The 14483-nt window shown below is 46.8% G+C and overlaps 1 protein-coding gene across 2 annotated transcripts in view; it reads right to left on the bottom strand.

Moving 5' to 3' along the window:
- The window catches only part of OGG1 (8-oxoguanine DNA glycosylase), a 191212-nt gene that overhangs the window by 77235 nt on the left and 99494 nt on the right, over positions 1 to 14483 (bottom strand). For both annotated transcript variants that reach the window (XM_069643250.1, XM_069643251.1), the window contains exon 5: positions 883 to 1061. In XM_069643250.1, coding sequence (XP_069499351.1) covers positions 883 to 1061 — 179 coding nt within the window. The remainder of the gene's footprint in view (positions 1 to 882; positions 1062 to 14483) is intronic.

The raw sequence follows: 14483 nt of genomic DNA, 5'->3' as shown, positions 1-14483 counted from the left end.
GTTTGGTGTCATTATAGTCGGGTCTGGATTAGCCTTGAGTTGTGTTTCTAGGACGGGTTTCAATAATGGCAGTATGTTATTGGCTGTTCTATTACAATTATTTCTAGACGGGGCAGCAAGTACTTGTTCAGGTGTGATAGTCCGAATAGTGAAGGTATCGATCTTGAATGTTATCAAATGATGATCTGACTAAGGACAGGGTTCGTTCGAGGTGATAGTCGATTTGCCGTTGATATCAGCAAGCGAATCTAGAGTGTAGCCTTTCACATGTATAGCTATTGTGAATCCTGTGCGAGAGCCAGGGAGCTGTCAGAGTGTTCGCAATGGCTAGGGCATTTTTGTCCAGTGGGTCACTGAGGCCTAAGTTGAAATCACCCAGTATAATGGTGTGAGATTTCGGTTTGGCATTGGAAGATAGTATTTGTGTTACATCGTTCTCGAAGGTGAGCATGGGCCCAGGTGGTCTATAGAAGATTTTTTTTTGTGCTTATGTTTAAGACAAACCTTTGCACAACATGTAATCAATACATATACATAAATACAAGTAAAACAATTTAAATACATGAACTTGTATAAGTTACCAAGCAACTAAAATAGTAAAAAAACAGATAAAAACAGGGGCTTGCATAAGTTAGTAAAGATATAGCATAAAACTTTGGTGAGATTCTGTATACTCAGAATACATGGGAGATACCCCGAGACCCCGTTCAATTATTATGTATGTTTTAAATGTATGTTACATCTGGTATTTATCCATCGTATTGTGCGTGACCCTACCCTACATTGCATTGCATTGTTTAACAGAAGTCCTGTGTTCGGCCCCGCTAGCAGGGAGCAGGTTGCTGACGGTGAGACGCTTCTGAGGACAGGGGTCGTACTTACTTTGGGCCCCACGCCTGGCAGCGCACAGAGCGCGGCCTTTGCCTCTTCATAGGGAGTGGAGCGCAGGCTGTGCAGCCAGTCTGCACCAGGCCCCTCGAGGATCGCTCGGGCGCTCTGGGTGATGAACTTCGCTCTGTACCCGAAGCCCAGGTCGCGGAGTCTGCCTTCGGCGCCATCGGCTGGAACCCACAAACGACACAAAAACAGCGTTAGTGACCCATCTGCAGCGCAACAGAACAAACGCACCGAACCCCTAGCAGGGCCACGCACGCTTTCCCAGAATGCCTCCGCGCCCACCATTCATCACTCAACAAAGACAGGAAGAAATGACTGCTCCAGTGCAGGGGCCAGTGCGCTTCTTTCTAAACATTTCAATTAGATCTCACACCAAATGAAAGAAGCAAATAGGCAATCCAAGGTACCAGGAGGCCTGATTCACAGAGCGCTTTCCCGTGGAATCGCGCCATTGTAAAAGGCTTCTGTGAATCAGGCCCTGAGACGTTTACTTTGGGCAACAGTATAGATAGCAGGTTGATAACATGAGCATGCCCATGCTGTGTATTATGCTGCCATCTAGGGGTTAGATTCGGGATGGCAGTGGAAGCTTTACTAGTCCGAACAGATTGTGCACACACACACACACACACACACTCCTGAGAGGTCAGTTATTAGTCTGTGCATTGTGTGGCATTAGTCATGAACAGTGGCTGACGCCCTGAGGCTAGGTAACTCTGGCATAGTTCACTGCAAGGGACCGTCGGGTGCATTTGTTTTCTGCTGGCAAAATGACTGCAGTATTATTGTGGCATTCCCTGAGTGTAGACCTTGCGTTGGTTGCACGTTATTGGAAGAAGTGCACGACGAGGGAAGCAGTTCTCATGTGATCAATACAAGGGGGTGGGGGCAGGGGGTCCATTCACCAGAATGCCAGGGGTAGTGGAAGGGACTTCACACACCTGATGACATCACAGAAAGTGATGCCACATGAACTTTGTCCCGGATGGCAACAGTTCCTCTTGAACCCTGGTGACATTAAGGGAGGTGGCTTACAGGTGTAGAAAAAAAGCACTTAAACATATATTTTTTAAAATACCAAATAGGTACTAAAGCAGACAGGATTTGTTTAGATGCCAACAACATTTTAACACGAGTACTGCCTTCATTTGCCATGGACGGGGTCATGATATGATTGGCTTGGACCTAATATAATCAACATATTTTGAACCTGTTGCATCAGCAAGCGCTCAACCCGCTGAGTTATCTTACCGCTTTGCTGTTAAAAATGCAATGCCACAAGAAAAAAACATGTCAGAAATGGCTGAAAAATGAGTGCCAGACATGTATTAACACATCATGTTTGCTGTAGCCTTGATGATACACAGTAAAACATGTCTTGCCACAGTAAGACATACCTAGACTGGCTTCTCCAAAATTCCAATCTAACCACTTAACACTTCTCATGCTTACTTTATCATAGATGCCCAGAAAAATATCCAATGCCACAGTATGGGAAGGCTAGATTGACTGCAGCCAAAGGCCAGCCTAGCCAGGTAATTACGCTTATCATGATTGCTTTATCAGAGATACACAGTACAAAATATGAAGCCACAGTAAGAAATGGCTAGACTTGCTGCACCAAAATGCTAGTCTGGCCACGTAATAGCACTTATGATGTTCACTTCATTATATATGCACAGAGAAATATGCCACAAAACAGTAAGAAGTGGCTAGACTGGCTGCACCCAAATGCCAGTCGAGTCACTAATAACACATATCATCACTGCTTTATCATTGATGACCATTAGGTATTAGTGCACCCCCCTCCTGTCATACCATTCCCACATGTCCCTTCTCCCTCCCCCCGCTCCTCGGGCCAGCATTAGCTCCATGTTCCTCTTCCATGTCCCAGTACTTCTCTATGAGGCAGGGTGCTCCATAGGCAAGTATTGGACGAAGAAGAGTAGGAATAAGATTAATGAAGACTACCAGTAAGTAATCCAGGCATTGAACACACGCACACACATTCACACACCATACACTTGCTAAAACACGGGCACCCATTCAGCATTCACTCACACACGCATATACCCAGCCACCCATACATCATGCACTCACATTCCAATGGAAGATATAATATAAACACACATCTACATAACATAATAAATGCACAACACAGACACTCTTAAAATTAAAACATACATGTCCTTACCTTCCTGACTCCGCCTCTGCAGGCTTTTCCTGTGGCTCCCGTGCTCCAGCGCGCACTTAAGGAACCACCTCTGGTTCCTGTCATGCGCAGCAGAGCAGAAGAGCCAGAGTCCTTCATATCCTGGGGAGAGCTCGGATTTAAAAAATAAATAATTTATTTTTTAAGTCACTCTGACTGACTTGAAAAATACATTATTTCGGAAATTAGGAAGAGATTATTTCTGTTGAAATCCAATTCCCCCCAGCATGACCAGGGGCCGCTGAGGCAGTGCCAGGGTTTGCAAGGGAGTTGCCAAGGGTCGCCCCTTGGTGATCCCCAAATGACATCTCTGAGCAGGGAACTAATAAAGGGAGAGATGGAGGGTGGCCAATCAGGCAGCAAGGGATCTACAAGCAACCAGGGGAGGAAACAGTCTGACAACTTTTTTCAGATGGCGGATGTCATCCCTCATGGCTGTTTATGAGGAATTAAAAAGAATACTGCTGTATTGGCTTGTGATTAGCTGGGATTCAATCCCAGGTCGCTTAACTTTGAGGACAGGCTCTTAGCCCCAAGACCTCAAAGCTGTTGTCATGAATCTTTAAATTGGCCCTATTGACATGTTGCTAAACAGATGTTTAGGTAGAAAGGGCGTGTGCACCTTTCATACGTAGCCAGCAACGTTACAGGAAAATCTGTTCCCTTGGCTATTGAAAGGTAAATGCTTGGTTGCCCTGTGCACTCTTTTCAATTGGTAAAAGCAAGTTCAAACTTTAGGATATAGTCCGCTCCTGTGACGTCACTTCCCATTGCATATACCAAAGTCCATCCACTTTTTTCTTTTAAGACCTGAGCCCTGGAAGAAATAGTGGACAGCAGGTCCTCTAGTCTCAGGTTAGGTGGGGAGTTAAGAGGGTGTGGGCCCAAGCATTAATGAAGAGCCATTCTATCCAGTGAAGGATGCAATTAATGGGCACTATGGGACCCCCTGGACATTTGGTTGCTAAGCCAAAGCTGCTAAATTACAGTGCAAATGCAGTGGAAGAGAATTTACACTGGTATCAAAATGGTTGTGTACAGGACTTTTTCACATTTCTAGTGAAATGAAGACAGTGCAAGACGGGACTGGCGGTGAGACTGCAATCTGAAGATGTGGCACCATACAGGAGCAGAAAAGAGCGGGAGTAGGGAGGCGTTGCAGAGGGAGCCCAGGATCCCAAGACCGGAAGGTGGTGGTGCCCTCTTCAGGGCTCCTGTGGAAATCAGGGGAGACACTCTCTTAAAGTACCAGAAAAGGTCTATGACTATCTGCGAGTGGTAGTAGAGACATAGGGCCTCATTACGAGTCTGGCAGTAACCGAGGCGGTAAAACCGCCTGGTTACCGCCGGACTTGTATTACCATTCCGCCTCCATGACTCCCGGAAATACCAGGGCATTACGACCCTGGTGTCCTGGGAATTCCGAAGGCGGAATTTGGTAAATCCCCATTCCCATTGAGTCCCATAGGTCAGACTTGGCGGGAAGATCACCTCCCGCCTGCAGGAGTCGGGATCGGGCGGTCCGGAATTAACAGTGGCGGCGGGTTTACCGCCACTGTTAATTCCGGACCGCCCGACCTGTAATGAGGCCCATAGTGACGCCGGCAGAGGATATGACAGTGAAACAGAGGTGGCCGTATCCCACGCTGTGAGAGGTATGAGAGCATACCCTTGAGAGTGAGTGAAGAGGGAAACCTGAACTTTCACTGAACGTTGCAGCGGTTGCGTGTGCGTGTGTTTGTTTTCAGTCCCCACTTACATATACAATAAATGTTTGGTTTTATTGTTGGCACAAGTAAAAAGGGAAGGCATTCTGTGAATAGTGCCCAAAGGGACCGCTTTATTTGGTTTATTTATGTATGCTTTAATATTTTAGCCAACTTAAGACTTTACACATTAAACAGAAAATAATCCAAATAACAGAATAATATCATAAAATATGCACAAAGTAAGACATATAATATATTACATTAAATCAGTAAAAAAGAGTAAGAGAGTGCAGAATACAGAACACATTGTTGACATGGCCGTTCACTTCATCAACATCGTCATCGTGCGCAGAAAGGTTTACAAGGGGTTACATCCCAACACTGTATTTGGCACCCAATTGACAAATCTTGCATTTATCCTGCATACATGGAACCCACATGGTGTACCAGCTTGTCATTTGTTCTTAGCACTGTATTAACATTGTATGTCCATACCATCTGATTGCACTGTACTAAGCATGTAGCTCTTAGTATCCTCGACCTAACCTATTCTGTTTCCTAGTTAACCAGTGACTCCACGGTAGCCTAGCCTACCCATTGAACTAGTGAAATAGTGGACCTATACTAGCTATGAGCAGGCACCAATACATGTTCGCCGTCATCTAGAGCAGCCTACTTTGTATATTATGATCATATGATTATTCTCTACCTAGCACATTACCCATTCTGACCACTCTAGACCAATTGAATACTCACCAGACTAGCCCAGCGTTGTACTATTATAGTGAATGTTGTCAACTTTATTCTGTTTAGCCTATTCTAAACCTACTCTGCATTAGCAGGCCACTACCCTTGCTCGCCTTCTCTGCTGAGCCCTACCCACAGCGCCCTCACGTGCACTTGGTTTCACTCAGTGCACTATGCATATCCCACGCACAGCAACTCTCCTACTACCTGCTCTCATACTTACCGCCCAACGGCTCATATTGACTGAATCACTGTCTAACAGCATCATGCTCCCTCCCAACAACATAGATCACAGAATTAAGGCCACCCCATTCTTACCAGCACTAAACACCAACATCTCAGATTTCAGAATCAAACCTACTAACTTCCTACCTAAACTATTTACAAACATTTTGAATACTAATAACGTGATGACTCCTAAATTTACCAATGACAGAAGTATCATAAATGCCTCAGCTAACTTACAAGCCTCACACCCTAATACTAAACTCAGAAATTCCAGACTTCGCTCTAGGTTAGTCCCACACTATCAGCCTGTCCTTAACAGCAACCGTACCAGATTCGATCATCCCAATACCACAGCTAACCTTAAGGGGCCTCGGCCTCTTAACCTTGCCCACACCAGTAAGTGGGTATCTACTAAAAAAGCGAAAATGTACACTACTGAGCCAGTCAATCAAGTAATTGATTGGGGGGGGGGAGGAGATGCAAACTCCAACTGGGTGTGATTGGGGGGGGAGATGCATCCTCCAACTGGGTGTGATTGGGGGGGAAACATACTCCAACTGGGTGTGATTGGGGGGGAGATGCATACTCCAACTGGGTGTGATTGGGGGGGGAGATGCATCCTCCAACTGGGTGTGATTGGGGGGGGAACATACTCCAACTGGGTGTGATTGGGGGGGCGGGGGGAGATGCATACGCCAATTGGTTGAGATCAGTTGACAGAATAAACAATGCCCATACAAAAATACACCACTGTCCCCCAAGGCAGGCCAGACTGAACCTGACACATGAAAACTACATGCAAGACGTAAGCTGCACAACAATGACATTAAGCCATTACCGCAACCATGCCATATCCATTCACATGCACACTGCACAACATTAGACCGTACCCTCTACAACACAATGCAGCAACATGCTGCCAATATGGACAATGGAAATGGGACCTTGAGTGCATACAAAGGGATCACCTGTAGCTGTTATATTGAATCTCACCCATAAATCACAACAGAAGTGCTGCATGCCAGTATGGGTACAACAAGTTTGGAATGGCAGATCACTAGGAGTCTGGTTCAAACAGTGACAGGACCAAAGGATACGAATGACTAAACATCACCTAGTACATGGCAACAACTGCCGTAGGCATGAACACTTGCAAGGACTAGATCACCTTCCCACATTGCAGTTACTTTTATTACCTCCATGCATGTAGGGATATGTGGATGTCATCCACAAATCAAAGTTGACTCGTGTGTGTTAGGTACTGGTCCCATTTGATGTAATCACTTACACAAATCCATTGTTGCATCCATGCAGGTGATGCTAGCTATCCCTTGAAGAGGTGGCTCCTTACCCCTGTCCGGAACCCACAGAACAGGCACGAAGAGGACTACAATCGTGCACATACCCGCACCCGTGTGGTAATTGAGCAGACATTTGGCCTTTTGAAGACACGGTTTCAGTGCCTCAGCAGGTCGGGTGGGGCACTCCTGTAGGGGCATGAGAAGGTGGCCAAGATCACCATGGCATGTGTCGTGCTGCACAATATGTGCATCAGATGGAATGTGCCTCTGCCCCCTGACATTGAAATGCAACCACCTGGTGAGGATGAGGTTGAGGAGGGAGAAGATGGGGCTGCAGGTCATGCAGGTGGCGATGCACAGGAGGGACGTGCTGTGCGCCAGCATCTGATAGACCAATATTTCTAATACACATGGATGAAGAGGGTGCAATGGATGTGGGTATCAGGGCACTGGGTGTTGTGGGGAAATGAACACTGTTGACTGTCCGGCAATAAAGCACACATACACAATGAAAAATGTCCACTCATGTGATTTGTCATGACTCAAGTGTGTATTAAGTTTTGTAAGAATATGAAGTGCATGGACCCTCCACCACAAACATCCTTTCCCCCTGCCCCCCACAACTCCCCCAAACACCCTTTCCTCCCTCCCCCCACTACTCCCCCAAATATGTCTTGCACATCAGTGCAGCATTAGTGTACACGAGTCACCAACATCAGGCTGGCCCTACTTCCCACCTCCTCTGCCAGCATTGGGTGGTTGCAAGTTTGTGCGGCGCATAGCCCGCATGGACCTGCGCAGGGGGCTGGTCTGCCTTGAGCTGGCAGAGGAGGAGGTGCTCGGTTGGTCTGGTCCCTGGGCAGGGTTCTGCCTCTCCATAGCATCTGCGATGCATATGAGGACCTGCCTCACAGCTGATAATTCTTCGCAAATGCGGTTGGTGCTGGCTTCAATGGCTTGTTTAATGCCCTTGGCATTTTCCCTGCACTCCTCCCTCTTCGGGGCACCCTCGCCCACATGCTGGCCAACCAGCGCAGTTAGGGCTTCCTGGCGCTGTCGTATGATGCTCATGTCATGGCCTCTGTGCCTGCGTTTTTTGGTACCTGACGCAGCTTGTGGCATGTGTCCGCTGATGTCACCATGGGACTCCAGCTCCCTGCCACAAACTCATCACCAGACAGCTCATGGCTGCTGGCATTTGATGTGGGGCATGGGCTCTGTTGGGCTGACGGCTGTGGGCTGGGCGTGTGGTGTTCCATGGGTGAAATGCATGTTTCCTCCACATCTGACATGGGTGCCGTGGCAGTTGCCTCGCCAATGGAGCTGTTTGCGGCAGACAGTGATCCTTCCACAGGTGGATCCTGCGTGGTGGGAATGGCTAGAGTGGGTGCTACCACATTGTCTGATGGCCTTTCATGCCTTGGTGACGCGGGTGAATGTGTGGCTTTGGCCCTCTGCGGCAGTGTAGATTTCCCAGTGCCCCTCGATGTGCTGGGCCTGGTGCCTACTTCCATGCCCTTGTCCTGTTTCTTTGGTGGTGGGGCGTGTGTGGCAGAGTCCTGCTCCTCACTGTCAGATTGTGAGCCTGTGGGGGACAAAGAGAGGGATAGCATCGGTGATGGGTCAACGTGCATCATGCAGATGTTGTTGTTGCTGCAGTTCTATGCATTTGGACTTCATGTTTGGCCGTACAGGTCGTTACCCAGATGGGTGGGTCATACAGGCATGAGCCTGGGTGACACGTGTCTGAGGTGCTGCATGCATGTGGTTGTGTGGGGATGTGCACAGCATATGGGCAGGGTTGTGTACATGTATGTGTGATGGCCCCATCCATGAGCTAATTACCAGGTCACATTTGGGGGAGTACCTCATGCTTTGCATTGCAGTGTTTTGTGTGGACACTCACCTCCATCTGACGATGACGGTACACCGTGCTCCATTTCACCCACTCCCTCAATGGATTCGAAGCCAATGGTGCTGGCACATGTCTCCTCCCACTCTTGCATCTTGATTGGGGATCCTCCTCCGCCTCCTGTACCCATGGCCAGGCTCCTGTTGGCTGCTAGTATACTCCGTACACGGAGGCGCTAATCGTCCCACCGCTTGCGTATGTCCTTTACAGTGCGGGGGGTGGAGCCCACTGCACTGACTTTCCGGGCCACATCGGCCAAGATCTACTTTTTCTTTATCAGTGCGAGATGCCGCATGCCGTTTGCAAAAACAACCTCTGCGTTAGCAGCAACTGTGTCTGCCAACATTGGGCCTCATTAGGACCCAGGCGGTAAGGGGTTTACGGCGGCGTAAACAGCGCCGACCCTTACCGCCTGATTCCGAGGTCCCTTAGCGCCATGGAGGATTTAACACCTGCTTTTAGCAGGTGTTAAAATCCATGGCGCTAAGGGACCTTGTTGTTAATTACGCCACCGTAATTTACGGTGGCGTAATTAACGCCTTCCCCACTCCCATTATGCCCTATGGGGCAAAAATGGGAATGGGGAAGGGTAAATGGGGATTGGGGACTTACCGCCCCGCCAACCTCGGAATGGGGCGGTAAATCCGCCAACCACCATGGCGTAAACATGGTTTACGCCATGGTGGTAAAGGTACGACCCAGGCGGTAACTTACCGCCTGGGTCTTAATGAGGCCCATAGTCAGTTCCTCATTGGAGAAGCGTTCCTTGCGCTGCCGCGCTGCACCTTTTTTTACAGCCTTAGGCATTCTCAGGTGTTGTAGGGATAAGTTTGGCCAGCTGTAGTGTTGCTGCAGGTCCCTGGGGGCAGAGGATGGCAATGGAGTGTGTTTTTGAAGATGGCCGGTGTGCGATGACGCTACTTCCGGTTCCGCTTATTTACGTTCACCGCTTTTAGCGGTGACCGCTAATGCCGGATTCATGGATGGCAGAAGTGCTATCAGAGCTTTCCTTGGTGCCACTAAGGGACTTTTTGGGGCCTTTTACGGCATGGCGGTAATGTCCTTACCGGCATGGCGCAAAGCTTGTGCCCGCGTACTCGTAATGCCACGTAATTAGCGAGCTGCTTACTACACGGACACGTTATTACCACCATGGCGGTAAGGACCGTTACTTACCGCCTCCCGTGTAATGAGTCCCATTGCCTCACTGAAACCGTCTAATTGCAAGGGCGATAGTTGTCCAGCCCAGATTATCAAGGATGCGGCAAGAGACCTGGCCCCATTCATCACCAAACTTAACAACGCCTTCTTCGCTAGTGGAGTAGTACCTAGCAACTTAAAGGAATCCTGGGTACTCCCACTACTCAAAACACAAACTTTAGACCCCACCATTCCCACCAACTACAGACCCATCACTACTGTCCCTTTTCTGCTAAAGATTCTTGATAGGGTTGCATACTTACAAATCCAGGATTACCTTGAAGCCAACAAACTCTTGGGCTCTAGGCAATCTGGCTTTAGACCTCAACATGGGACAGAAACTGCCCTTGTTGACTTAAAAAGCCAGATTGACGACCTGAAAGATAAAGGTGGCTTTGCCGTCTTGTTCCGCCTTGATTTGTCAGCAGCATTTGACCTGGTCGACCATAAGGTACTCTGTGAACACTTAGAAACGGCAACCTTCTTCTCCAACTCGGCTATCACATGAATACAATCGTTCCTAAACAAAAGGACCATGAAAGTCTTCTCACTTACCGTAGCAGCCAACCCCATACCGATCACCTGCGGTGTGCCCCAAGGGTCCTGCGTCCCTCCCACTTTGTATAACATCTTTACAAAGCCATTGTTTGAAAAACTGGACCATCTGGGTGTAACCTACACCAACTATGCAGATGTCACCCAGATACTCCTACCCCTTACAGGCTCTTATGACATAGATGAAATCTACACCATCATTCAGGCATGGATGGCCACCCACGGCCTGTGCTTGAACGATGATAAAACAGAACTACTGTTAGTTGGCTCCACAGTTAACTTAAACAAACTTGGACAGAACTACAACATATTTAACATAGACGGGAAGAACATTCCAATTGCCAAAGTAGTAAAAACGCTTGGATTCTATCTAGACGCCACTTCCAACCTTAATAAACAAGTAAATATGAACTCCTCTGTAACAGCCTACACAGGTAAACTGATAAGAGCTTGCAGACCAATGCTATCCTCTGAAAGTTGTCTCACATTAGCCAAAGCTCTCATAGGCTGTAAATTGGACTACTGTAACGGGTTATACTTAGGCGCCAATAAAACAGTTTGTTTGTTTGTTTTAATATTTATAATGCGCGCCAGACCCAGGGGTATCCGGGCGCAGAAGGCACAAGAGGGTTGTTCAGCTTCGGTTACATTGCTGTAAGTCACATACATTATATATAGTAAAGGCAATAAGGTTGTTCAGCTTTGGTTACATTGCTGTAGGGTAGCATACATTATATACATAGATGGGCAGGTTACATCAAGCGAACAAGTAAATACAGTATTTACAAAGAGGATAAATATAGTCTGGTGTTAGATGTCATTTTCCTTGATCCAGTGGATATGGTTGGATCTAAAACGTGGATATGGAAGGTCTTCTCTTAGTGTCGGTGGGAGCGAGTTCCAGTATTGGGCAGCTTTTACTGGGAAACTGCTTCCACCAGTCTTTGTGTGATTAAATCTGGGCACAAGTAGGAGGTTGGAGTTTGCTGTTCTCGAGGGGCGATTAGAAGATTGTCTGGAGAATTTGTCAATGAGGTATTGTGGGGATGCATGGTGTAGGCATTTATGCGTTATAAATACTGATTTGAGAAGAATTTTGTCTTTGGTATAGAGCCCATTGTTGGATCTTCTGAAGTCAAATATGTGGGCTTACTTGGGGATACTTATGGCTGCTCTTAGGGCATTGTTTTGGAGAATCTGAATCTTGTTAGTAATGTATTTATTGCTCTCCACATATAAAGCATTACAATAATCCAGTTTGGATAAGACCAGAGCTCTAGCTAAAGTAATACAGTTATTGGGTGAAAGGAAGGGCTTGGCTGCTCTGAATAGCTTGCAAGTGTAAGCTGAGGCTGAAGCCATGGAGTTAACCTGCTTTTTGAAATTTAAAGTAGGTCTAGAAAGAAACCAAGTATTTTGACTTCCTTGGCTACTGTAATATCATTGCTGTCTATTTTAAAGTTCGAGTAGAGATGACCTAGTTTGTGGAGGTTAGTGGAAGTGCCGAGGATGAGGAGTTCCGTTTTGTCATCATTCAGGCATAGACCATGAGAGGCCATCCATGCCTGGATGATGAGGTACACTCTGTTCACGAAGGCCAAATCCTTGTTGTAATCTCCCGTCAACCGGATGAGGATCTGTGTATCATCCGCATAGTTGGTGTAGGTGATACCCAGGCCATCTAGATCATCAAAAAGGGGCTGTGTAAAGATATTCTACAGTGTACGGGAAAGGCAGGAGCCCTGGGGCACTCCACAGGAGATGGGTATGGGGTCAGCAGCTGCTAAGGGTGAGAAGACCCGCATTGTTCTGTTATCAAGGAAGGATTGAATCCATCCTATTGCTTCTTGTGAATCAACAAACTGCAGACACTTCCCTAAATATAACCCGTAATGAACATATATCAGCAACGAGGATACAACACAAGTGGCACTCCATAAATGAAAAAAATCAACTCCAATCCTTATGTCTTACCTTCAAAGCACTGCATCACATGGCCCCTCCCCATCTCACAGAAAAATTCACCTGGAGAGCCTCTACACGTATCACTAGATCCACAGATACGTCCTGTCTGACAGTTCCCAGGTTTAACCTTAAAAGATCCAGCGGATCCAGCTTCCCGGTCATAGCCTCTTAACTGTGGAACTCATTCCCAGCTAACATTAGGACCATTCAAACATTTGAAAACTTCAGGCGAAGCGTCATATCCTGGATACTCAGTGAGAACTAACCACTACTGTATTGTACTTATGTGTAAACAAATTATCACTGATGCATGTACCTACCGCTCTTGCTCTTCTCAACTACTGATGCATGCACTGAACCACTACATCCTTTTGACAGTATGTATTCCACCCTTTGTCTAAGGGACTGCCATTATCATGTAACTGTACTTCAAAGCGCCCAGATACCTCTGGGTCAGGTGCATTATATAAATATAATAAACAAACAAACAAACATCCACGCCACCCTATGGATGCTATCTGTTGCACAAAAGCCCTACATATAAGATATAAAGCCAAATGTAAACAGTTATTACCTGTATTCAGCAAGCGGCACTAAAAAGGCGCGCTCTCTGACTGAAGACAGGTCATCAATACAGCTGGTTAGATTTAACTTGATAGCTTTCGCCATACGGGGACACTCAGTGACGACATGTTTCTCTGTTTCCGTACAATTTTCATTCTTGCACACGCAACACAACCTTTCACTTCGCTTCATTTTCCTAAAACAGGCAATCGATTTAATCGGAGTAGCAATAAAAACCTGTGCAAATTTTCAGATGGACAGATCATAAGCTAACGCTGCGGGACACCTGGGATGTATAACATATATGTTGTGTATTGGTATGATTTAAGACCCTGTAAGTGCATGTGATTATTCTGTGCCAGGCCATTATTTTGTTCTTGAATTCCTTGGACAGATCCCTGTGTCCCAACTCCCACTTTGGGGACCAACTGATTGCTCTAAATAGGTCGAGAACAGATTCAACGTATGAGGTACTTTTCCTAGACTTAATATCTATTCCAATTAGATTTAATAGAGGGCATAGGGGATTGCTCAACGCTTTTATATATAACGGCCCACGTCTTATTAGGACCATTGTTTCCAATGAGCACAGTGCCATCTCTAGGCGTGTGATCTCTATAGGCAAGTTGGTAAGCCCAGAATCCGACGCCAAAAGTGAGCCTTCAGACCGCCAACCCAAACCAGATCGGCCACCGTGAGCGATTCCAGGCCATATATCATGGCCGGGCAAAAGCACTGTTTATACATTTTCAGGATTCGCTTCAGGCTGTAACCGGCTGTGCCGTAACCGGCTGTGCTCTTGGTGAACGAGGATATCAGTGCAGTCAGTTGCACGGCATTCCTTTTTCTCATGCCTTCACACTCTGGGTAGTTTCTTTAACACTCCTGTTCCACACCCAGATACCGATAGTTATCTGTGTATTGATTTGGTTTAAGAAAATAGGTAGCATGAACCCCTTATTTCTCTTGAGAACAGAGGATTTTAGTTTTTAAGTCCCTGAAGTGAAGAAAGTAGGTGTTCCACTAATGCGTATGCTTTAACACCTCTTTTTTGAACTCCAGGGGAATTTTTGCAGGAGAAAGGGGGCCGTTTCCACCTCCCTTGCACATTCTGCCCATACAAAAAACAAACAGGTTGGCGCCAGTATGCAACATTTATGCTGGCAGAAAGCCAATCGATTCCTATGAAACAC

This window comes from Ambystoma mexicanum, chromosome 2p (genome assembly GCF_040938575.1).
Source record: "Ambystoma mexicanum isolate Mex_15411 chromosome 2p, UKY_AmexF1_1, whole genome shotgun sequence".
Taxonomy (NCBI): Eukaryota; Metazoa; Chordata; class Amphibia; order Caudata; family Ambystomatidae; genus Ambystoma; species Ambystoma mexicanum.
This window is presented reverse-complemented; position numbering and strand designations above follow the sequence as displayed.